Below are 27192 nucleotides of genomic sequence, written 5' to 3' on the forward strand. Positions count from 1 at the left end.
ATCCTTTCATAATGCTGATTCCGATGACAATAAAGCACATTAATGCAAGCAATTTACACCTATCATTTAAGAGGTTTAAAAATGTAAAAAAAATTTTAAACTAAAATTAAAAATAAGAGGGGGGCATCCCCCCCTAAAAAAAAATTTTTTTTTTACTTTTTCTTTTAAAGTCTAAATTAATGAATTGGGTTTTCAAATTTGACTCTTCCCTAAAGTGCCCCTAGAGGCCTCTTGGGACGTAGCCGTTAGTGATAAAATACTACAGTTTAAATATCTTATATAATTTTTAAAATTTATTATTTAAACATTTCTAAAATATTTACCCCTTAAAAACTGTCTGCTTGAAATTTTATGCCTAAATAAATAGAATTGCCGATGTTAGAAAATTTTTTCACAAATAAACAATGATGTTATTTTTTAATATTTTATAGTGCTGCTATAAAAATAGTAAATAAATGAAACTTATATAAGTCAATTTTATTTTACAGAGTAAATTCCGGCACCCCTGGTATGAACTAGTTTTATTAGAGTTTGCGCAAACATACAAGCAGAAATATGTTTACGCTAAAGAGAATAAGTTCCACAAACATTTATTAGTTTAGTTGTCACAGCAAGTAAATAGGATAGCATTATCTGTAACTATATCTGTGATTCACTATATGTCAAAATTATGGAAACCGCTTTCAATACACACACCCAAACACATTTGTACAATTGTGAAATAGATAGATAAACTAAAATAATACATTAGTTATGAATGATTGATAAGCTTTACCAAATTGTAAATGCTGTAAAAGCACACATTTTTAATAAGAAATAATTTTAAGATACTTTATAGTCCTAAAAACTTAAGCTGTAAGGTAATTACATTTAGTAGTGTAAATGAAGTGAGCTAAAGTTTCAAGTAAAATTTTATAAAGAAATTTCTCGTTTTGGGTATTATTTCAATTGATTGCTTTGGGGCAAATAAAATATTTTTAAATTTGTGAATAATGAGAATAGAATTTCAAACGTATTGTCATGTTACTAGTTATTTGTTGGTGTGATTTAATTAATTGAATTGAATGTACATAATTGTTTTAAATTGACAATAATCAAGCAAAACCTTAAAGAAAATGTATATTCGATGAATTTATGTGTTTTTTCTGCTTAATTAATCATATTTTTTTTCAAAACTATTGATTTTATTTTTCTGTAAATCACATTGACACAAAGATTTTTTCTGTGCTTCACTGGGTATATATTTAGCGTCTAATATTTTCGTCATTCAAATATATGGGCGTGCGGAAAGAGTCGGGATGTAAATATATTATATACATATATATGGGAGCCCCTTCCTTGTTTTTGTCCCCTCCATATATGGCTCCCACCCATTGAAAATATTTTTTTCTTTAGATTATGAATGTAGAGGACCGGGTGCATGTTGAAAATAACATTCAGCAACCTCTTACATCTCCCTAAACAATAAACGTATCAAAATACTCCCCTTAATTTTTTTAGGGTGTTAAAATTTAGTTACAACCCCTCTAGCCTACATTAGAAAAAATACTTCACTATAGAAATCTTGAAGAAATCAATATTTCTAACTTAATTTCAGACTTGCTTGTAACTGTTAACACATAGAAAAAACTTTGTGAAAAAGTTATAGATTAAGTGCCTTCAATCCTTAAGTTATATTCATAATGTGTTTTGATATTGGAGTAGTTGTGTGTGGCCCCAATGAGGCCCTGGTTATTTCTGGAATGTTTCAGGTATCATTTAAAAATAACATTAACACCCTCTAAAAAAACAATCCTTTTATTCCACGGCCTCTGTTTATAGGTCCTAACTGTGCATAGTAAAGGTTGTCGGGAATTAAAGAACAAAGTACTCTCTCATTCAATAAGTGTTACGCGTCTTGCATTTCAGCTCATTTAATTTATTACAATTAATTGTACTAAATTTGAGAAATTCTATTTTAATTTGTCTAAAATCGATGCTTAGATTTGCATCATATACCTATGTAAATCGATATATTGATTTTGTTGGCTATTGTCTTAAGAAATTTTTTTTTAAAAATCAATATCTACTTACCTAGTTAGATTAATGTTGAGAAAAGTATCCCTCAAAATGTCTAGTCGAACACAGAATCCCACCCCCTTTTCTTGTTGAGAATTAAAAATTATGGGTAACTTTTTTTGTCGTGTAAATTCTTACCCTAGGCTAGATTAGGAAATGTTGGGGCAACCGTAGTTTTAGGCCCGCATGGTTAAGGCCATCTGCAGAGGGTATGCATAATGAAATTTCTTCCTTTTTTAAGTTTTTTGAAGAAAAAAATAAGGGGATGGGGTTTTGTGATTGCTAGGTACTTTAAGATGAAATAAAACAGACAAAAATATAAAAAAAAATGACTACCTTGTGGAATATTTAATTTATTTCTTTGTATTGTGCCTGTACAAATATTATTTTATTACAGGGTGGAAAGCCAACATTTATTACCGGCGGAAGAGCTATTGTTTGCCCTTGTATTCAGGAAAACAATCTTTTTAATTACCTACCTAGCCAAATATACTCCCTCTATATATTTTAATAAAGAGCCACTTTTGTTGGTTAACAAAATCATAAAAAAAAGTGAGATCTGAAAAGTCTTATTTACTTGCTTTATAATGGCAGATTCTCGAACTATCAATCCCCTTAACAACTTGTGGGTGACTGCAATGACTGTTTAAACACTGACCCTCATTCATACGATTTTTTCGCCTTTTTAAATGATAAGCACCGCCTTTTTACGAAAATAGATTACTTCCACCCTTCCCACACCTCCTATTTTACTTTGTTTCTAGCCCCTGTGGGAGGCTCTTGTCACGAGGACACTTTTTCTTCCAGGGTTCTATTAGTTTCTCTAATTTTTTGTGAATCATATGTGATATTCTGGAAATCCGCCGAATAAATTGATCTTTGGAAATGCTTTTATTAAAAGGATTGTTTACTATACAGACAGTACAAAGAATTACTCTGAACACAATGACCCTGAGTATCTATACAGAACGTGTATACACTGCCCATGGTGTACCCATCAGTGTTATTGGCACAGCTCAGGTATATTTCCTTTCCATGCTCCCCATAATATGTGTATACACTGCCCATGGTGTACCCATTAGTGTTATTGGCACAGCTCAGGTATATTTCCTTTCCATGCTCCCCATAATATGTGTATACACTGCCCATGGTGTCACCATTGGTGTTATTGGCACAGCTCAGGTATATTTCCTTTCCATGCTCCCCAAAATATGTGTATACTGTATACACTGCACATGGTGTCACCATTGGTGTTATTGGCACAGCTCAGGTAAATTTCCTTCCTATGCACCTTTTTAGCAGCTTTATTGGTATAGTACAGAGTAGGTAGATTTTCTTTCCCCTCTCCCCTTCAATATGTTTATTTACTGACCTTAGGTAAATCCCCCCCCCCCCCCTCTTCATACAGTTATTGGCAATGCTCAGAAAACACCCAAAACCGAGATAAAATAATATACAGCCACCTTTTGCAAGTCAGGAATGATTATTATCTAGACAAATTGTTTTAAAAGCGAAGCTTTTCTATTATTAGGGTCGGTCCGTACGTCCGTCCGTCCGTCCGTCCGAGATAGATAGCTTTTATTCGTTAATTTAGGCATGTTAGAATTGTCCTATTGATTTCAAACTTTGCATGATGATTCCTGTAGTAGTTAAGTACGATTTAGAAAGCGTAGCAACTCTATAATCTAGTGATGGCAATCCGTCGAATTTTTGGGCCGGATTCGGATTCCGGATTCTTAAAAGAATCCGTCAAAAAAAGTGGCGGATTCCTTGCGGATTCCGGATTCTTAGTTTTGACGGATTCCGGATTCGGATTCCGGATTCTAGCAGTATTTTTAAAGGCTTTTTAAAAAAATTAAAAAAAATAAGTGCTTCATATGTCCTAAAGATTAATGTTCTTGGTGTTCTCTATAATTCACTTCTGGGGAATCGAACCAGATTTTGAAAAAATTTATATGTAAAGATGATAATCTTTGCCTTCAGTAAGCGATAGTTGAAAGAAAAAACTCAAGACGCTAATTTTAGCATACCAATTAAGAATCCGGAATCCGCTAATATAAAACGGATTCCGGATCCGGATTCGGATTCCAAAATTGACCCAAAAATTGGGCGGATTCCGGATTGCCAACCCTACTATAATCATTACCAGAATGTCCGTACGTCCATTTTAAACATGTTGATTTTTCTACTTTTTTAACAACAAATTTTTATATGATCTAATTATCCATTTGATCTGATTTTTGGTATATTGATTCCTGGGGCAACAAAGAATAATATTATAAGCGAAGCAACTCTATAATCAAGTCCTAAAAATGTAAGTATGTCCATAAACATTATCCTGTATCAAGCAGTTTTTCAACAAATTTACTTACAATTTTGCGTCGACTCTTATACTTATATATTCTGATTATTCAGTTCAGACACTAAAAAGGGGTTTATGTCCGTTTGTCCTACCGTTTCAGTGCTTCGCTTTTATGGATGTTGTCATCCTTGTTAATATATGTGTTAGTGTTCAAAGTTAAAATTAGAATATGAAGGACCCCAAGTACATGCAGTTATGGTACATTTCGTCAATTTGATAAATTAGGTTAGTTTATAGTTAATAAAAAAATATTCCATCTGAAATTATCATTTAATTTTGAAGGTAAAAATCAATGGTTCGAACAGGGAGATGCTGGAGGCTGCGGCTGAACAGTTTGGAGGCAAGAGTGAAGAGGATATTAAGGAAATCTGTCTGGTGAGTATTAAATTCATTGAAGACCGGGGGAAGAACAATGATCCATCAATTAAACTTAATCTATTGGCTGTTTCCAGCCGCTAAACGGCTGGAACTAAAAGTTTTTAATATGTTTAATCGTGTAATATTACATGATTTAAAAACAGAGCGCTTAGTCTTTTCTTTTTACAACTTTTAATTTGGTTTAGGGTAAACATATATACCAAGGATTACTCATTCAAAATTTGATTACAAAATTCGGATTTAAAGCACCATTTGTGAACTGTTTACGAGAAGGTTTCATTCTGAGACACCGTCTATCCTCCATCTCCCATAAATTTTCCTTCGCAATGGTTATAAAGAAAGGAAATTTATCTATAATACAAAGTAGCTTGATGTCTGTCCGTCCGTCTGTCTGTCCGTCCCTTAAGATCTCGGTAACCACTGAACCGATCGGATTCTCCTCTTCAGGGTATATTATACCTATTGGTCCTGTGGTGGTTTTAGGCTATTTTCTTTGGGGGTGGGAAATCCCCAACCCCCCCAAAAACAAAGAAATCCCCCCCCCATTTTTTTTGGTAGGAGATATCCTTGGTCCTTCTTAATTTTTAAATTTTTTTTACGAATTTCACCTCAACTTTTTTTTTCATCTCTTGGGGCAAAGTTAGAGGCTAGGGGCGAAGCCGCTAGTATATATATATATTTTCAATTATAATCTCAAAAAGGACTTCATCTGGAACAATTTTAAAATACAACTTCTGTTTAAAATCTATTGCGCCAACCGGAACTACTAAATATTTTTTCAGTTTTAATCAAACAATCAATTTAAGATACGAATTATATTCCTGTTTTTTAAAGAAAATTCGTGCGAATAAAATAAATAAAATTGCCGTAAACGAATTTGTTAGAATCCTTTATCTAAAACATCAGGGGAGATAAAATTAATTTTTTTCAATGAAATGTAATCATATTTTATTTTCAATTATTTTTAATTAGAATTTGTTTGTTTTGATCTTACTAATCCTTCATGAGGTTAATAGAGATAGTACGGAAGTTTAAAAATCATAGCAACTTTGAAATACTGTAGCGTTAATTAGTAAGCCTATAGAAGAGTATATTTCTTGCACATCAGCTAGGTTGCTGCGGTATGATTAATATTTCAGGCTGCACCGAATCACATTAAAAGTTATATAACAGTAAGTATATTTTTTGTCCAGCAAAGCAATTCTATATTCAATATTTCAGGCAACTCTAGAAGGCCACCAGAGAGCTATTATGGGTAATATGTCAGTCGAAGAAATTTACAAAGATAGACAAACTTTCTCAACTAGGGTAAGTTTATTCCATTAAATCCCGAGACTGTTTAACAATAAAATTTAGAGGTCAAAGTCTGTCCATTGGTCCAAACCACGTCATTATTAAAGACGTTAAAAAATGTCCCTATTACTGCTATACAATGTTTATGGAGTTAATAGTAAGAGTTGGGCAGTTCTTTGGTTATAAACAGTTACCTAGTACTTTCTAACAAATAAAATGCAATCAATGGGTTGGTTGTCTATAATATTTTCCACCTATTTTTTTATCTTATTAAACATTGGTCTAAAACCTACCACCCGTTCTCCTTGAGGTTATCTAATTTAATATGTTAAAACTTTTTGTGTTTTGATCGGTATATCAGTATGGAATCCACTTCCTGTACTGTACAGTAAGTGCGTAATATAAGATATAAATGAACGGAAAGAAAAATTTTGTTAGTAGGTATTCTTTTGTTTATATTTTTCTATTTAAAATGTAAATTGCCGATAAATGATTATTTCATCATGGTATTTAATTATCTTTTTTATCAATCTGTTCCTCTTTAAGTGAAAAAAAGTAAATCACAAAGATATATACCTAGAAAATTTCATCACACTCATGAAAATATTTTTTTAAAGGGGGGATTCACACAACTACCCTCCTAGGGGCTAGCAAAACAGGAATAAATCCATTATTTTCATTTTACCATCCGTGGAATAGTTTATAGAATTCGATAGATACCTAAATATTTAAAATTATCTTAATCAAAAATTAATTTGATAATCATGTTTTATATATATATGTGTGTGATTGTGTGTCCTTTAATCTGCAATGCTCAATTCGTTTCCTCACAATCTCTTTCTCATTTTATAATAAATACCTATTCTAATATTTAGCTTATCAATTTAATAAGACGTAATTACATATATGCCAAGTAATATAAAAGTTTACAAACTAAGGGACCAATTTCACTTGACATAGAGTAGCTTCGCTACTGATAATTCCAAATGAAATATTATCAATTATGACGTAAGTTTCTCAGTTGATAATTTTATGTGACGTAACATTTTGTTTCTTATCATGAAATTTAAAACAATAATTGTTTTTATTGAAGCAAAGCAACTCTATTTTACTTTTTACTCATTTCCACTAATTTTAAGCTGTCTAATCTTTAATAAAGTCTAAAAATGGTTTGTCTGTCTTTTTGCATGTTACAATTACAAAATTATGGGTAGTTGTCTTAGTTTTTTTATGTCATAATAAATTTTTTTAAATTTAAATAATAAAATTAAATGTGTGGTCCCGTTGGGTTTGCAGAAAACGGGGTTAATCAACACCCCTTTAAAGATATTCTCCTTTTTCAGCTCCATAAAGTTCTAAATCTACACCCCCTGTTATATCGCTGTGCATAAGACAGTTGTTGTTTTTTTCATGATATTATTTTATTTAATTATAATTTTCTTATTATCTACATGTGTTATCAATATTTTTAAAAGCGAAGCTTTTCTATAATTAGGGTCGGTCCGTCCGTCCGTCCGTCCGTCCGTACGTCCGTCCGTCCGAGATAGATAGCTTTTATTTGTTAATTTAGGCATGTTAGAATTGTCCTATCGATTTCAAACTTTGCATGATGATTCCTGTAGTAGTTAGGTACAATTTAGAAAGCGTAGCAACTCTATAATCATTACCAGAATGTCCGTACGTCCATTTTAAACATGTTGATTTTTCTAATTTTTTAACAGCAAATTTTTATGTGATCTAATTATCCGTTTGATCTGATTTTTGGTATATTGATTCCTGGGACAACAAAGAACAATATTTTAAGCGAAGCAACTCTATAATCAAATTCTAAAAATGTAAGTATGTCCATAAACTCAATAAACATTATCCTGTATCAAGAAGTTTTTCAACAAATTTACTTACAATTTTGCTTCGACTCTTATTATTTTTGTATTCTGATAATTCAGTTTAGACACTATACAAGTGTTAATGCCGTTTGTCCTACCGTTTCAGTGCTTCGCTTTTATGGATGTTGTCATCCTTGTTAAATATATACAGTGTACATTTCAAATAGAATTTAAATGTTTTTTTTATGGAGGCAAGAAATTGTAAACTTGTTTTCTTTCTTTTTGCATATGTCAGGAAGGGATATTTATTCTGAAGAAATTATGATTCTATGAAATTACCATTAGTTTAAGAGTTAATTTCGAATTTTGGCACAACCACGCCATTACTTATAATGTTTCAAACTGTACCCTCTGCTGCTATGTTATATGCTTGACATTTATAGTTGAAGTAGGGGAAATGCCTTTGCTCATTACCAATCAAAGGTCGCATGATCAAATGGCCTTTTGTCTGTAGATTAGAAGTAATTTATTTTTTTTTAATATATGGACGCCAAAAAATTATATTGGCCATTCCTCGAAAATGAAAATTGACTAGGTATATTTTACAAGTAGAGAGGTCGATTATTTTACTCCAATAAAACCCCTTCGTATGAAATTTTCTGCTATGTTTTATTTTTTTATAGTTTATTTCTGTGTTTTCTGTGATGTCTAATGTCTATGTGGTGCAAACTAAACTATTTGTTAAAAGCGAAGCTTTTCTATAATTAGGGTCGTACGTCCGTCCGTCCGAGATAGATAGCTTTTATTGGTTAATTTAGGCATGTTAGAATTGTCCTATCTATTTTAAACTTTGCATGATGATTCCTGTAGTAGTTGGGTACGATTTAGAAAGCGTAGCAACTCTATAATCATTACCAGAATGTCCGTACGTCCATTTTAAACATGTTGATTTTTCTACTTTTTTAACAACAAATTTTCAAGTGTTTTAATTATCCGTTTGATCTGATTTTTGGTATATTGATTCCTGGGACAACAAAGAACAATATTATAAGCGAAGCAACTCTATAATCAAGTCCAAAAATGTAAGTATGTCCATAAACATTATCCTGTTTTTAAGCAGTTTTTCAACAAATTTACCTACAATTTTGATTCGACATTTATACATTTATGTTCTGATTTTTCAGTTCAGTTACTATACAAGTGTTAATGTCCGTTTGTCCTACCGTTTCAGTGCTTCGCTTTTATGGATGTTGTCATCCTTGTTTTCTTTAGGATTTCAATTGCTAATACTTAACTCGTTACTTATTGAGTAGCGTAGCCACTCTAAAACTTTTCCGTTATAAATTATGCAACTAGATTGGTATCATGGCTACAATATAATTCTAGTGTAGATCCTTATATTAACTTCAGACGTTAGTATAAAAATTTTAGGAAAGTTCAAATTATTAAACAAAACAGAAAATCTTAATCTACAGATAATGTATTTACATTGTACAAAGTCAGAAAATCATAATAGTTATTTTTGGTTTAAATATGATTCGTATGGCGTCTCAAATTTGTTTATAATGTGTAAAAAGATAAAGATATTATTTTTTATCTCAACATATTTGTATATATTTGTCAGTGCTCGGCAGCCGCGCGTTAGCTGCAGTAAGCCTCAGGGAAATAAACCTTTTACAATTTTAGAAATCAGCTGGAAGTCTGAACCTGACACACAATGATTCTTTTAAAAAATTAGCATCCATCCATGCGGGCGCAAATTTAATTTTTTCTCGAGGCTTCTGAGCTCTACTATTTAACCAATGTCAGGATTAACTTTTAAATAGCTTTGCCATTATCACACTTTTTCGTCCTTGCTATTTTACTAACCTTATCAAATTCAATTGATTATCAAATTAATAAGAAGTTTAAAATTATTACTTTTAATTAGAGCAGCAACTCGACAATTTACCTATTTTAGGTATGCCTCTATGTCTTGTAAGTTCGCGCCTCCAATCTAAGGCATACATTTGCCCTGTCTCTTTATTTTATATTTTAAAACTTCGAGTATTTTCCTTCGCAATTTTTTTTTTTTTTTTTAATGCATAGGTAGGTATAGATTGTACTTTTTCTATCCGAACAATTTGTTTGTGTGTCTGTGTTTCGGATAACTTAGCAGATTTTTTATTTTTTTCTGCTACAATCATTAATTTGAGTCGTCTTATGCAGTATTTGAATGTATATTTGTCTGTCTATATAAAATTAGAAGTATTTTCGTCTTTTTGGGGGAATTTTCAATTTAGAAAGGAAAGATTTTTTTCATTTTGAAAATTCGATAGTTTTCTTTAAAACTTTTCTTTGGCCTACAAGTACCAAAAAAATAATTAGATTTATTTACCTATGTATTTTTAATTGTAGAAACCGTATAAATCCTTGAAATCAATTATTACATAACTGTTTAATAAATGTACAAATTTAGTAGAAACATGGATGATTACGTACATAATGTGGTCAAATCTTTTTTTTTAAATTTTATGAAAAATAGACTAATAGTGTTGAAGATTAAAAACAATCTATTATGAGATTTAACGTAGGCCGGTAACATTTTAACTAAAGGGGGGGGGGATGCGTAATGACATCTATTCTTAATCCGTGAGCAAAATGGTCTAAATATTGAGCTAGACCCTTCAAACTTGGTATATAAGCCTAGTCCTGTAGGTATTACATCTAAATGGCAAAAAAATCCAAAAATTTTTTATTGTTAGGTTAGGTAAGAAAAACCCTGCGGAAATAGGGTTTTTAGGCTTTTTTTGGTCTATATTGATGTTGAAACTTACCTTAAATTGTGTTTTCTTAGGGTTTTAATTTAAATACACTGTGTCTATTCATAAGGACATTATTTAAGATGATTCAGCAAGTTGGGGACCGACCCCAGGGGGCTAGGTGGGTGGCCCGCAAGGGTTAAGTGCATTTTTTCCAATATACATGTTGTGACACATCAAATTATAGGTTTTTTAGGTCAAGGAACTCAAATTCAGAGCTAAATAAGCATTAGACTAATCTGAAGCTAGCCCCAGCGGGCTAGGTTGGTGGCCCGCAGGGGTTAAGTGCATTTTTTCCAATATATATCTTGTTATATATCAAAATATAGGTTTTTTAGGTCAAGGAACTCAAATTCCGAGCAAAAATTAGCATTAGACTAACCTGAAGCTAACCCCCCCGGGCTAGGTTGGTTTTCTGCAGGGCTTAGGAGCATTTACCTAACCGAACCTAGAAACTTACTTATATTTTTACAGGTTTTTTTTCTTGAATAAACTGTGTCTATTAATGAGGACTTTATCTAAGATGATCCAGCAAGTCAGGGACCGACCCCAGGGGGCTAGGTGGGTGGCCTGCAGGGGTTAAGTGTATTTTTCCCAATATATATGTTGTGATACATCAAATTATAAGTTTTTTAGGTCAGTATCTCAAATTCAGAGCTAGAATAAGCATTAGACTAATCTGAAGCTAGCCCCAGCGGGCTAGGTTGGTGGCCCGCAGGGGTTAAGTGCATTTTTTCCAATATATATCTTGTTATATATCAAAATATAGGTTTTTTAGGTCAAGAAACTCAAATTCTGAGCGAAAATTAGCCTTAGACTAACCTGAAGCTAACCCCCCCGGGCTAGGTTGGTTTTCTGCAGGGCTTAAGAGCATTTACCTAACCTAACCTAGAAACTTACTTATATTTTTACAGGTTTTTTTTCTTGAATAAACTGTGTCTATTAATGAGGACTTTATTTAAGATGATCCAGCAAGTCAGGGACCGACCCCATATTTTATTATATTTATATTTTTATAGGTTTTTTCTTGAATAAACTGTGTCTATTAATGAGGACTTTATCTAAAACTAGCGGCTACGCCCCTAGAGGCCTCTAGGAGCACTTGAGGAGGGGGGAGTCGAATTTGATAACCCAATTTTTTATGTTAAATTTTAAAAGAAAAAGTAAAAAAAATTTTTGGGTGGGTGAACATTTGTTGGGGGGGGGGTCCCTTCCCCCTCCTTTTTTATTTTAAATAGAAAAATAAAAAAAAAATTGGGGGGGATTTTTATTTTTTGGGGAGTTTGGGGTGTCCCACTCCCCAAGAAAATAGTTATAAACCTTCCCGGGACCTATGAGAAGCTACCCTGTTAAGGAGAACCCGATCGGTTCAGCGGTTAGCAAGATCCTTCGGTACAAACACACAGACACACAGACATCCTGTTACTTTAGTATAAGGTTAGCCTTAGGTCAGTCCAATGCTTAAAATAGCCCTGAATTTGAGTTTCTTGACCAAAAAAACTTATAATTGTATATAATTGTATGACAACACATACTTTAGAAAAAATGCACTACACCTGTGGGCCACCCACCTAGCCCGCTGGGGTTGGTCCCCAACTTGCTGGATTATCTAAAATAATGTCCTCATTAATAGACACAGTTTCTTCAAGGAAAAAAACAAAAAGAATAAGTAAGTTTCTAGGTTAGGTTAGGTAAAATGCACATAATCCCTGTGGAAAATCTACCTAGGTAAGTCTTATGCCAATTTTAGCTCTGAATTTGAGTTTCTTGACCTTAAAAACCTATATTTTGAAAAATAACAAGATATATATTAAAAAATAATGCATTGAACCCCTGCGGGCCACCGACCTAGCCCGCTGGGGCTAGCTTCAGATTAGTCTCATGCTAATTCTAGCTCTGAATTTGAGTTACTAACCTAAAAAACTTATAATTTGATGTATCACAACATATATATTGGAAAAAATGCACTTAACCCCTGCGGGCCACCCACCTAGTCCGCTAGGGTCGGTCCACGACTTGCTGGATCATCTTAAATAAAGTCTTCATTAATAGACACAGTTTATTCAAGAAAAAAACCTGTAAAAATATAAGTAAGTTTCTAGGTTAGGTTAGGTAAATGCTCTTAAGCCCTGCAGAAAACCAACCTAGCCCGGGGGGGTTAGCTTCAGGTTAGTCTAATGCTAATTTTCGCTCAGAATTTGAGGTTCTTGACATAAAAAACCTATATTTTGATTATAACAAGATATATATTGGAAAAAATGCACTTAACCCCTGCGGGCTACCAACCTAGCCCGCTGGGGCTAGCTTCAGATTAGTCTAATGCTTATTTTAGCTCCGAATTTGAGTTCCTTGACCTAAAAAACCTATAATTTGATGTGTCACAACATGTATATTGGGAAAAATGCATTTAACCCCTGCGGGCCACCCACCTAGCCCCCTGGGGTCGGTCCCCAACTTGCTGAATCATCTTAAATAATGTCCTTATGAATAGACACAGTGTATTTAAGTTAAAACCCTATGAAAAAACAATTTAAGGTAAGTTTCAACATCAAAATAGACCAAAAAAAGCCTAAAAACCCCATTTCCGCAGGGTTTTTCTTACCTAACCTAACCTAAAAATAAAAAATTTTGGATTTTTTTGCCATTTAGATGTAATACCTATAGGACTAGGCTTATATACCAAGTTTGAAGGGTCTAGCTCAATATTTAGACCATTTTGCTCACGGATTAAGAATAGATGTCATTACGCACCCCCCCCTTTTGTATTTCTCTAATTCTGCGTGTCTTGAACCAGACTGACAGAATTAAAGACTTGTAGAGAGACTTTTCCGATGAAATATAATTTTGTTGAAAACTTATCTAATTGTAGTTTAATTAATGAAATTAGAATTGACATTACTTTTTTCAAAAATTAAAAATAAAATGTCTAAACTTTGTTAATATTCATTCTGTTAGTTAAAAAAATAAACTTGAAATGAAATTTGGGGGGCAGATAAAAAGATGTCCAGTAAAAAAAGGGAAAATTTCCATTTTAAAAAGTTTGTCTCAAATGATTCACAGTTGTCCAATTTGGCCAGAAATAGAAAAACAAAAATATTCGGCTTGAGACGGCAGTTTTCGACGCCTTCCCTCTTTAATTATATGTTTTAACGTAATCATCCTTAGTAGAATCAAACAGATATTGCTGTTTATATCAACTGCTAATATAATCTGTAATCTTATTTTTTTAATATATATAAATCTCCTTTTTATTCAAATAACCTTCATTGCAAAACATGTTACACAATAAAATGAGATTAAACAGTTTCATTTTCTTTGAAAATTTAAGCACAAAATGTATTACAATTTTTTATTACTCTATTGATAACTAGCGGCTACGCCCCCTAGAGGCCTCTAGGGGCACTTAAGAAGGAGAGAGTCGAATTGATAACCGAATTTATTATTCTATATTTTAATACCTAGAAAAAGTAAACAAAAAATTTTGGGGGGAAATTTTTATTTTTTTTTTGGGGGGGGGGAAGGGAGGGATGCCCTCTACCCATTTTGAATTTTAGTTAAAAGGGGGGAATTTTTTTCCAGGGGCGATTTCTCTTGGGAGGGTGGTGGTACCCACCCCCAAAATAGTTATAAACCTTCAGCAAGATCCTTCAGTACAAACACACATACAAACAGACATCCTGTTACTTTAGTATAAGGATATATTAAATAGAAATATTTGTATTTATATTATTTATATACAGAAAATAAATACAAGCAAAGAAAATCATTCCCATAAAGAGAGGGTGTCGTAGCTCAGTTGTTCAAGTCTCAATACATTCACACAGCAGCGTGTTAAGTCATAACATGCTTGAGCGTGAGCTAGCCCTATTGGCTATACAAAAGTGTCCATTCTACTCCATAACTACTTTGGTCCAAACAATAAGAACCTATGACTACACTTATACACACGCACACATTTCTATAAGAGGCGCGGCTTTTTTAGTTAAAAATATTTTAGATGAAAATAGAAACATAAATTGTCCATTTAGTTTTTGTGTGTAAAAAATTTAAAAAAAAACTATTATTTTTGTTCAAACTAAACCTACACTACAGTAAACCTAAATTACTTTTACGTGTATTCGGACATGCCCTAATAATAGAGTATTTGCACTTTTAAAATCATTAATAGGGAAAATTGACAAGGTATTAAACAATGAAGGATCTGAAAAGAAAATTAAAATATTAATAATTTAACCCATTAAAGGATTATGTCAGGTGTCTAAAGTTAAACAATTATTGAAATTAATATGGCAGGTGTCCTAGCTTAATTTAATATATTAGACACCCAAACTTAAATTTTCGTATGTTCTATTGTGAACTACTTTTCTCCCTCTTTTGATTAGGTTAATTGAATCCGCGCTATTAATGATTTTTATTCAGGTGTTTGATGTAGCCTCTGGCGATTTGATAAACATGGGCATCATGGTCATCTCCTACACTCTCAAGGACATCAGGTATCATTTTTATAACAAGGATAACATCATTATTATTCACAGCGGTGAGCACTGATACCCCCCCTGCCCCCCCCCCCCTTCTATTTTAAAATAGAAAATAAGATGTGGGGGAGAGGGTATTTTTACGTTTGTTTGTTTATGCTTTAGTTAGATTATGTTATATTTGGGTTAGGTTACCGTAGATTTAGACGGAGTAAAGGCCCACCACCGGGTTTAAGCATATGGGGAACTCCCCCCACCTTATTTTAAGTTATTGGTGTGAAAGCACAAATAAACCTTAATAATTAAATACCATAAGGTATATCAGGTTTTCTTTTAAAACTAATAAATATTTATTTTGACCAGGGACGATGTCGGATATTTGGCTAGCTTGGGTCAGGCTAGAACTGCGCAGGTCAAGAGAGACGCTCTGATCGGTAAGAAATATTATAATTCACGGCTTTAGAGTATATTTAAAGCATTCGTTAGTTATTTATATTTCCTATTCCTTCATCCCTTTATTGCTCGTCGAAGAAAGTGTTTTAACTCAGATTTTAAGTGTTAAATTAAACGAAAAAGTATTTACTCCAACTCTCCGTTCAAATAATTTTAAAGTTGATCAGGACATCTTTTAACTTTTAAGACATTAGAAAATAATTTTCTATCGTTCTAGAGGCAGTAATTGGATATTTATCTGCCAAAGTTGTAGGATATATTTATGAAACTTTGTGTAACTGACATTATTCGTTGGGTTAAATTTTTTTCTATATATTCGTTGGATTAAATTTTTCAGTCTTTCTAAATTATTTAAAACTATTTTAAAATAGAATTAGGTATTTAAAATAGTTTTACGTAAGTTTTATATTTTATATTTTGATTAGAAAAGAATATTTCATTGACTGTGAACATTTAGAAATGCCTTGGTAAGTCTCATTACACTACTCATGTTCTTTATTAAGGTGAGGCTGAGGCTAGACGTGACGCTGGTATTGCTGAAGCTTTGGCGGAGGAGGAAAGAATGAAAGCAAAGTTGCTGAACGATATAGATATTGCCAAATCCAAGAGGGACTTCGAGCTTAACAAGGCTAATTACGATGTAGAGGTATGATAATTATCAGTAGCTGCAGTGCGTTGTTTTCCAGAGAAGAATGGGACAATGGGCTGTTTATTACACAGCCCATTGTCCCCAGAGTTATATGATAACGTTTTCTTATTTGTTGGCTTGAAAACTTTGTGGTTTTAATTAAGTTGAGTGCGAAAACGTTTCAACTACGAAAGAAGGGGTTATTTTGTGTAACATCATTGGAGAATTATATCAATTTAGTGGCCATTGTGTTATTCCTCTAGATCCAAGGTTGTCATGTGTTGGCAAGTAGATCGAGATAAATTTTAATTTCAGGATACTTGTTTTTATCTTTAATAGGTACATTTGCTAGACAAAATTTTTTTTATATAATTAAAAAATCAAATGTTAGATTTTATCCTTTTTTGTCTTTTTTTGTTGCTATGCTTGGGTGATTTTTTACATCAAATTCCTAGAATTGCTATTATTTTACAAGATGTATCTGTGTTATGTTAGTTAATATACAGAACAAAAGTAATAAAACAAATTTTTGTGTTAAAAACTAATTTTTTAGTTTTAGATGCCTAATCAAAGAATAGATTACATAAGTGATATAAGAAAAGCCATTTCTTTATAAATAAATAAAAATATTTTTAATACTAGTTACAAATAAATTTGATTAATATTTTTTTGTGAGTTTCACAAAAATCGGCTCTTAAAGTTTCTTTCCATAATTATAAGGTAATCATTACTTGATCATTATTATTTAATTATTAATAGGTATTCTTTTAATAAAGTTTTCCTTATGACTAACTTATAATGATATTTCTGTAGCGCCAATACACTAAATCATTTTTCTGGCAGGTGAACACAGCGAAGGCAGAGGCGGAGCTAGCGTACAGCCTGCAGGCAGCCAAGGTGCAGGCCAAGATCAAGGAGGAGGAGATGCAGGTCAAGGTTGTGGAGAGGGAACAAAATATAAGAATCCAGGAACAAGAAATTATGAGGTAAGATATGGATTGCTGGAAATAAAAATGCTGGTTTAATTTATTTCGAATCCCTTCTTCCCCTCCAAAGCTACCAACGGCAGAATTCCACTCATAAATTCTTAAAGAAATATTCAACGTTCTTGTCATATCCCTAAGATTTCTGGTTATATCACACCGATAGGAGTAATAAAATAAATATAGAATGTAAACCTTAAAGAACGCCTGCAAGAAATAACACGCTTTAACTGCTGAAAGACTGCCACAAGAAGACCCAATACCCCAAATTTAAAGCCTTCAGCTTCAATAACAAAAAAGTTCTAGGCATTTCAAAATAGCATTTTATGTACAATGGAATTGTTGAAAGATTTCCAGTGCTCATAAAAGAAAAAACAATATTAAATTACGTCGCCTAGACACAAAATTATAACCTTATCTTTGTCAGAAACTTAGATTGCATGTAACTAATTATATTTTTACAATAAAAACACCACATTTCATAGTCAAAATCTATGAAAAAAATTCGATTTAAATTGCATTTTTAAACGAAAATCATAGCGGAAACAAAGGGGTAAACTAATACAAGCTTAGCTGTAATTGGTTGTTAAGCTGATTCAGCCTTCTGATTGGCTACAGTACATTCGGTACAACGCAAGTAAAACTTAATTTTTTAAAATGATTTTGACTATAAAAATGGGTATTTTTATTGTAAAAATATAATTAGTTACTGGAAACCTAAATTTTTGACACAAATAAGCTTATAATTTTGTTTCTGGGCCATGTAGTTTAATTTCAAAGTTTTCAACATGAGCATTGCAATTCTTTCAAAATTTTCATTGTACATAAAATGTCATTTTAAAATGCCTAGAACTTTTTTGTTATAGAAGCTGAAGGCTTCAAATTTGGGGTATTTGGTCTACTTGTGGCAGTCTTTCAGCAGTTAAAGCGTGGTATTTCTTGCAGGCTTCCTTTAAGTAGGTAACACAAATATGAAATATTCTAACTTTTAAAAGATTCATTTTATTGTTGGGGGGAACTCGAACCTTTTGGGTCTTAGGTTTCCCTTTCATAACCTTCACTTAATAATTATAAAGTACTACAAATACGTTGTTTGATTTTATTCCCAATATTTGAAATTTTACAGGAAAGAGAAAGAATTGGACAGTAAAGTGCGGAAGCCTGCAGAGGCTGAAAAGTACAGACTTGAGAAAATCGCGGAGGCTGAGCGAATGAGAATTGTTTTAGAGGCTGAGGCTTTGGCCGAGGCGAAACAATTGAAGGTATTGAAACTAAACTATAACTTTACAAAGCTCTACCCTGTATTACTAAAGATTTAAGGTAACTAAGATGTTCCAACATATTTCAAAAATAAGCTTAAAAAACATAAATATTAAACCGTAATTTTACGCATTTTGTATTAAATTATAATTAAAATGTTGTTAAGCCAATACTAAACCTTACTTTTACCATCTAGTTTCCAAATGATAATTAATATTTATTCATTATAAAATACCTTATAAATTAACTATAATATTATACTTGCTAGAATATACAGCAAGTACTTTGCAAGGTTTAAAAATACTAGAACAATTCTAATATTAAGGGAGACGCAGAGGCATACGCCATCGAAGAGTTGGCTAAGGCAGAGGCAGAGCAGATGGCAAAGAAGGCGGATGCTTGGAAGGAATACAAGGAGGCTGCGATGGTCGACATGATGCTTAAAGTAAGATTATACATTATTATTCTTTATAATAATTAATTGCTAATTTGTTATCCTGAACTATAAAAGTAACAAGGTCAAGAGAAGGTGAATAACTTTTTAGGGGGTGTTGTGTGCCACCACCCTCACAAGACAGTAAACCTTAAGAAATTACCCTGGCATCCCCCCAAAAAAATTACAATTAAACAAATAAGCTAAAATCTTTTATTCCTAGGTCTTTTTATAAGCATAGCACTCATTTAATTATGCTTTATTATGAAGGTGTTGCCACAAGTTGCCGCCGAGGTGAGCGCGCCCATCTCTCAGACCAAGAAGATCACGATGGTGAATTCTGGCGATGGTCCTATTGGCGCCAGCAGAGTGACTGGAGAAATTCTTGAGATCATGGGCTCTCTGCCTGATACAGTCGAAAAATTGACTGGAGTTAGCATTAGCAAGGTTTGTTTTTTTAACTGTGTGCAAAACATTTAATTGAACAAGAAAAGAAAAAATTTATACACGAAACCTATACCTACTGGATTTTCAGCTGTCGTTTGGGGGCAACACTTAGTAAATTGACGAGCTTTTTATCTGAAATATTTTTTATAAGTTCTGCATATGATGTTAAGGATAATCCGTTTTATACTGAAGACATTATAATTTCTAACTAGGGACTCTTTGTTACATAGATTTTATGAGTAAGGGAGAATGCCTTGGTGCTTTAATAGTCCATACCCAGTGATAAGTAACTTCATTGAAAGGTCATACAATCAAAGAGACGGTTGTCCGATAAGTATTAATCCCGTGGGAGTGAAGTCGCTTAATAAATGTGACTACCTTAGATTCTTGCAAGGCGACATTAGCCACCAAACCGTGGTTCTCATACATGATAGATGCTAGGTTATAGGTAATGTATCTTCAGAACAATTTCTTTGTTTTATAAAAAAAAGGAGTCCATCCTTTTATTAGTGGATTACCTATAAAATTTTTAACTTAAAAAATATATCTATGTTGCTAGTATTAGTTTGGGTTAGTATCCTAAAAAAATATCAAAATGACCGCATTGAAATGCTGATTACAGATCTGAAAACCGTTTTGAAAAATATTGATTCAGTCTGAAATGATTTTCAAATAACCTACCAAAATGAACAATTTTGACTAAATCAGCCTTTTTAGGTACTTAATGAGCTCTTATTCGAACTAGGAGCAATATTTTTCAAAACGGTTTCCAGATTCATAATCAGCATTTCAATGCGGTCATTTTGATATGCAACATGCCTGTGTTTGAAGGAATTTCAATTTTTGGTTTTATAAGGGGGCGGGCACATTTTTTAACCCCCGCGCGCTTGTTGTTTTTGGATTAAAAAACCTCTTTCAAATTTCACAGGGTTTTATATTGGCCCAGTAACCCTTGCCAATGTGAAAAAATGTGAAATTCCAAAAAAGTTGGAAATCAACTCGCCCTATTAAACATCCCCCTTTTTAGTAGCGAAGCTATTCTATAATTCACTTTGTCTATCCGTCAGTCCGTAACGCTATGGGGGAAATGGGATTTACTCAGCTCCTATAAAAGATAGAAAGCTGAAAGTTCTTGTCAATGTTTCCATTAATATGGAGCATAATCTATAATTCAAAGTAGAACGATGTCTGTCTGTTTGTACCGAAGTATCTCGCTAACCGCTGAACCGATCGGGTTCTCCTTAACAGGGTAGCTTCTTATAGGTCCCGGGAAGGTTTATAACTATTTTGGGGGAGAGTACAACCCCCATCCCCCCCCAAAAAAAAAATTTCTTTTAAAAAAGTCTAAATTAAAAAATGGGGTTTTGGATTCAACTCTCCCTGCTCAAGACCCCCTCTAGGCCTCTAGGGTCGAAGGCCTAGTTAAGTATAAAACATCAATAGCATTCAGACAGCTTTTTAACAGCTTTTACTTTTTGCAACAGATTTTCTTGGCTCCTACAAAAGATACACGACTGAAACTTCTTGCCAATATTCCTTTCTTTATGCTCCATAATTAGGTATGAAAAATCTATGGTAGTCTGACTGCTTTTAAGTTGCTTTTCTTTTTAAAACTTTCAGACATAAACCTTAATTTTTTAAGGTTTCGTGATTTTTATTTTTTGCATATTTATTTGCATATATTTATCTTTCTTTTCTTTGTTATGATAACAGTTCATCTGCTCTATAACTCACTTTGTCCGTTTGTCTATTTCATTTTAGATTTTGTGCTTCGCTACTTATGGATGTTGTCATCCTTGTTTCAATTTATTTTAAAAAAAGATTTGCCAAGGTCTATAACAATTTGAACAAGAAAGGAGAAAAGAGGGAAAAATTGCAACTATTAAATGCTGCCAATATTTAGGTCAATATTTGATTTGTACCCTTTGTTTATTTTTTTGAAATGAAAAGTCAATAAATATTTATAAGATTGGTACTATACGATATTACATTTCATTGCATTTCAATTGGAAGAGTAGGATAGATTTATACATTATTTATAACAAATACCAATTTCAAATATTTCAATATTCAATCAAAACAAGGAGAATTTTGTTTACAAGAAGCACAGAAGTATTAATCAATAAATTAAAATAAATGAGTTATAGGGGAATGCATGAGTTTGTCTTTACAAATTACATTTTCTAAATATGCTTGAATTTTTACCAATTACGACGAAATGTAAAAGAGTTTACTGTTCTTTATTATCTCAAATGTCTTTAATACTTACATTTGCCTCTCTTAAAGGACATAGATGTTAATCTAAAGAATTTAATTTTGAGTTGTTAGGCTACTAAAAAACTTAATATTTATCTCTTTATACAATGTACACAATATTTATTCTTTTTTCTCCATTTTTTCACCCAACATTATTTTAAAGTTCGCAACAAAAAAAATTGTTGATAAAAAGATAGAATACTTTTTCTCGTATTCATTTGAATCCGGTGGATAGGAACCGGTTCTCATGAATACGAAAAAACTATGTCTAGCATCGTATTATATCCAGTTTTCTACGAATATAGAATGTACAAGGCACCGGCTAAAAAAACTGGTTTTAATCTTATAATTGTACATTCTATATCCGCGGAAAGCCGTTTATAATACGATACGAGAAATAACTATTCTCGTATTCATTCGAATCCGGTGGATAGGAACAGGTTCTCATCCATACGAAAAAACTATGTCTGGCCTCGTATTATATCCAGCTTTCTACGAATATAAAAATGTACAATCATAAGATTAAAACTGTTTTTTTTTAGCCCGTGCCTTCGGCACCTCGGTGCTAAAAAACTGGTTTTAATCTTATAATTGTACAGTAGATTCTATATCCATGGAAAGCTGTTTATAATACGATGCGAGAAATAACTATTACTGGATATTTTATACAAAATCCAGTTTTTAAGCGTGTTGAAAATATTTATAAAAGTGAGAATATTTTCTTTGAATATCTAAACTACATAAAACTGGTTTTCTTTCTAATTTAGTACCTAGATACTAATAAGGGAACCTTCATCAAGATAATCTAAGTCTTGAATATATTTTTCCCGTATATTTTTTGAAAAGCGAATGGTAATTCTTTGAAGTGTACACTATCTGGTTTTAAAAAATGACTCTAAACCTTTTACCATGTTATTTTCTGCAGACAACTGTCATTCGATAATTTGTTCTGTTTAAAAAAAATTGTTTAATAATTCATTAATATGTTTCAGAAATTGAGTGGTCATGCTTGAGAAAAAGTTACGGGGCACACCGAGAGAGGTCAATCAACACAACAAAATGATACAAAAAAACTCTCTGATAAAACAGAAAAATCATCAGCTGCCTTAATGATTGAAAATATTGAAATTGATAACAGTGATGTACAAATTAATGAACTTTCAAACCAGTCTGAATTTAAATTGGAGGATTTTTTTATACAAGAAATAAACCAAGCGGACTCAAATTCCCTCATTTATTTTTCCAAATCCACAGAACCCCCCAAGAAAGATAAAATTCCTTTAATGCGTGATAATTTTTCAGGGTTTAAATCAGTAAATAACGAAAAAGCTTTTTCAAATGAAGAAAATGAAAATTGTAAATATATTAAAAATGCAAATAATTTAGTGGCAGCTGTCGCATCCACCCCGCAACATGTTGGTAAAGAATTGACACCAGTAGAAACAGTTGAGGATTCAGTTCACACTTTTTATAAATCACCATCCCCGACCAATAAATAATGGGACATGAATTTTGTTTGACAAATCATTTAGTAGAACCATATAAAAGAAAAATAAGAATAATCCAATAAATAAGGGAGAGGAAACTGGCATTACATTACGCCTTAGCGCCAATGCCAGGCTAATTTAAAAACATTAATGTTTATGAGAATTTGGAAAATAGATTTAGATTTTTTTCTTATACGAATATTTGTGTAATTAAATCTTAATCTACTTTTTGTCTCCAAAAATACATGTACTAGGTATCTATTTAAATTATTTTAATAATTTCTAAGATATAAAATACAACTTCAGTCACAAAAGCTAATAGAGAAACAATTTTTTGATCAAAATCCAGTACAATATTGACATTTTTCAATTTGTAAAGGTAATAAACATCAATGAAAAGCTACTTTTCCTCCAACTTTTCTTCTAAGTTTTTCTTACCAGAATCATCTCTTTTAAAAGCTGAGAGTAAAATGTTAATAATGTTAATTGTATGCAGGCATATAAATTTCGGCCTATTTGTTATGTTATCAAAATTTTTACCGTAATGATTGTTTTGTAATTTGTGCCATGATTTATTTTTGAGAGGGACAAGTGTTTTTAAACAAATAATAGAATGGAAGAGACAATGATTCAAGAAGACTTTTAAAGGTTTTTTATTATACCTTTGACCTAAACTAAACGCATAATTGAAAGTCTACTTGTTTCTCTTTATAATTTTTGCAGTTGTTACAATATTCTATCATTTTTTAGAAGACTTGTCTTTTCCCTTAATTTTTGTGCCTAACGCTTTTTAAAAAGTGATTAAATGTAAAACTTAAAATCTATTTTCAAAACTCTTTTCCTAGTCATATAAATTTTCAAAATTACTCCAAATGGCTATTGCTTATTCCGTACAATTTTTGTAATAAAACAAATAGTTTTTTGTTCAAACTGTAAAAGTACAAATATCTTTTCCCGCTATTTTTTTGTGTTCTTTTCAGAGGATTTTTTTTATCAAATGTATCTAACAAATGATTTAATTCAAAATAATATTTCAAATATATTTTTCGAATTATTTCAGTTGTCAGTAACATCTATTCCTGCTTATACATATTTGTAGGTTTAAGAAATTTGCACTATGGTACAATAAAAATATTATATATTTGTATAATAAATAAGCATCATATGATATTTGATAAATATAAATAAAAAATAATAATTTAAAATATAAAATTTTCTAAAAATATTTTTATACTTAAGGAATTTTTTTGGAATATACAAGGTATATTTGTAATAGAAGTTTCATAGTTCATCAATTCTATTACCTTCAATGAGGCTTTAAATTTAGGTATACTCGATCAAAAAAAGATTATTTTTTGCTTAAAATAGAAAAAAAACTTAATTTTATATCTTAATCATTAAACCTTTCTCAAATTCTCAGCCAACTTTTGCCAATTTTAGAAATAAAGACGAAGAATTAATTGAGGTTTTAGTCAGAAAGAAAAACTATTTATAAAACAATTGGATATAGAATACGTGGATATTGTTAAAGGGGAATTTTTGTCGTCAACTTAGGTTGCTAATATAGTCCTCAGATATTGGTTAATACGTTTTTTTATGGTAAAGGGGCGAGATGGAGTAAAGCCATAGGTGGTGTGGGGTATGGCTGTATTTGCCAGCTGGGAGAAATATTTTATCAAATATGCGAGAATCTCCTACAATACCAACGTATTCTATATCAATTAATAAAAATATTTTTTTTTCAATAATGATTAATTTGACTAGCTTAACATTAGAGCAAAAAAATTTCTTTGGAAAAAATTTCCATCTTTAAATTTGTATTTTTATAATTGTCTTGTTAATATTTTGTTTGAGATTTATAATCGAATTTGTTTTGTTTTACTATGTTTTGTACATTAATTGTATAATATTATTGTTAACTGTTAAATAAGTTGAATTTGGGAATATAAGGATGGGTGTTTTAAAAAGGTCTGCTTAGCTAAATTTGTTTTATAGAAAACTTAATTTATCTTTGCCTTTCCATGTAAGGTTAAAGTATAAGTATATGCAGGATAAATGTTATTTTTTTTTTTTTGGGGGGGGGGGTGAAAAAGGACATAGCAGTCAAGTGTTTACTTAAAAATCAGTGCAAGCCACTTTAAAGTGTCTTTATTTCTTCAAACGAGTTCTTCCTAAGTTCAGAAAGGACAAAACTCTACTTTCGATAATATTTTAGAAGGTTATATTTGATTTTGAGCTTGGTTAAGATCTGTAATTAAAAATACTACTCATTTCAAATCTTTTCCAAATAGTAGTTCCTGTTCCTTATTTTAGGTTATTTATTTTCCCTTTTTTTACTTTTCTAATTTTATGAAATTTGATTTAAAACTTGAATGTAATAGAAACGAATGTAACTTTCCGAGCCTTGTAAATGTTGTTTCATTAACACCTACACAATTTACTTATTTAGGCATATTTATATTATGTACAGTAATTTTGAATTGGACATAAATTATATTTCACATTATCGAGTCGGCTGTTTTATTTCACGGATTGGCAAAGCACTTGAATGAAATATTATTTTCAAACTCGTAAGAGATGTTATTCGCCAAAATGCAGAGACATCTTGTGGTAAAAACTTTATTTCTAAATTTAATTACTGTTGATATATCAAAATATATGTTTTTTTTTATAATTAATAAATTGTGTTTGTGTTAATCTTAAAATTGTGATTAACCATATTAATATAATATTGTTGTTAAAAAATTGTCTATTTTGATAAATTTATCTGTGAATTATTAATAAACACTAATTCCATACTCAGCCATTTTAATTGTTTAGAATAATTATCAGCTAAAAATAAAATTTAAAAAATATCCGCCAATAAAAACGTCTCTTAAGGGGCGTTTTCTCGCATTTTCACAATGGCTTTTGGTTAGGTTAGGTGATTGCCCCGCAGGGGCTGGATATAGGAGAAAAGCTACTATGAAAATACGAATAAACGAGGCGTTGCCACGAAAGGAAATATACCAAAATTAAATATTGGTAATTTATGAAGGACTGCCTAACACTGATCATAGCCCCATCGTTGCTTATAACAACAGAAAAATGAAGAGTAAATGAGGAAATAATGCTTCTCTGAACAATTCTTAGTAAACATTTTTCAAATAAACATTGATAATATTTACAGTAAAATCTGGAATGGATAAAGAGTTACTTATTTGTTAGTGCTTTTTCTTGAATCTTATAATCTTTGTATATATAAAGGTAGATGAATAAAAGTTAAAACCTTCGACATAGTAAACTGTAGTTTAGGTACCATCTCGCAGTTTTTTGTTGACAAATGTTTGGCCGTTGCTTATGATTTGATTATTTTAGGTGCGGTTAGTTTAAGTAAAGGTTTTTAATAACTCGAGTGGTGGGTTAGAAACATCCACGTCAGAGAGACACCCTCTCCCCCCAAAGGAATTTGGGGTGATAGGAACACCCAAAATATTTTTAATTTTACCCCCATTTTTGTGGGAGGGAGGAGGGGTATTTACCCAATTATTACTTCGCTCGCCATAATGCCCCCTCCCCCAAAATAATTAATAAAAAAGCGGCGTTTCGTCGTATTTTCACAGTAGCTTTTGATTTGTTATTTTAGGTTATTTGGTTAGAAATAGGAGAAAATCTACTTTGAAAATACGACGAAACGCCCCTTAAGCGGCGTTGTCAAGAAAGGAACTATACCCCAAAAAAAAGCTACGGCGTGTTGGTAACTTTTGTAAACCCTTCGTGCCTGAATCCTATATCTTGTTTGATGTTATTTTTTGCATTTCCTTGCCATCTATTTAGATAATCCTAAATTCAGGAAATTTTCATTTTGGCAAGAACATCTTTCTTATAGAAACAAAGATAATTCTATCCATTAGTAACACAACCTAGGAAGAGTAGATTCTAATCCTATTATATTTAATAGTGAGGTTTTTAATTTGTCTTATAAAGAACTCGAAAAACTAGATACTAGGTTCTAGATTTTCGGGAAGTTTCACATAGTTCCCATTTTTTACCATTTGATATAGAGCCCGTAG

At 31.8% G+C, this 27192-nt stretch overlaps 1 protein-coding gene across 3 annotated transcripts; it reads left to right on the plus strand.

Annotated features, from left to right (window-relative positions):
* Nucleotides 1-1562: 1562 nt before the first annotated feature.
* Nucleotides 1563-25938, plus strand: LOC145311046 (flotillin-1-like). 3 transcript variants are annotated; one of them, XM_080150508.1, is made up of 14 exons: nucleotides 1563-1751; nucleotides 2456-2509; nucleotides 2974-3078; nucleotides 4703-4795; nucleotides 6020-6106; nucleotides 15138-15211; nucleotides 15557-15627; nucleotides 16150-16292; nucleotides 17118-17260; nucleotides 18384-18519; nucleotides 18843-18962; nucleotides 19221-19397; nucleotides 19781-19845; nucleotides 22646-22863. In XM_080150508.1, the coding sequence occupies exons 1-13, from the start codon at nucleotides 1683-1685 to the stop codon at nucleotides 19799-19801; spliced, it is 1293 nt and encodes a 430-aa protein (XP_080006634.1). In that variant the 5' UTR covers nucleotides 1563-1682; the 3' UTR covers nucleotides 19802-19845; nucleotides 22646-22863. The 3 variants fall into 3 exon arrangements, with proteins under 3 accessions (XP_080006634.1, XP_080006633.1, XP_080006635.1); XM_080150507.1 differs by lacking the exon at nucleotides 19781-19845 and having other exon boundaries at nucleotides 1564-1751; nucleotides 22646-25938; XM_080150509.1 differs by lacking the exons at nucleotides 1563-1751; nucleotides 2456-2509; nucleotides 2974-3078; nucleotides 19781-19845 and adding an exon at nucleotides 3191-3328 and having other exon boundaries at nucleotides 22646-25938.
* Nucleotides 25939-27192: the final 1254 nt, after the last annotated feature.

Source organism: Acartia tonsa, chromosome 2 (assembly GCF_053477335.1).
Source record: "Acartia tonsa isolate MP-2025a chromosome 2, ASM5347733v1, whole genome shotgun sequence".
In the NCBI taxonomy this organism is placed as follows: Eukaryota; Metazoa; Arthropoda; class Copepoda; order Calanoida; family Acartiidae; genus Acartia; species Acartia tonsa.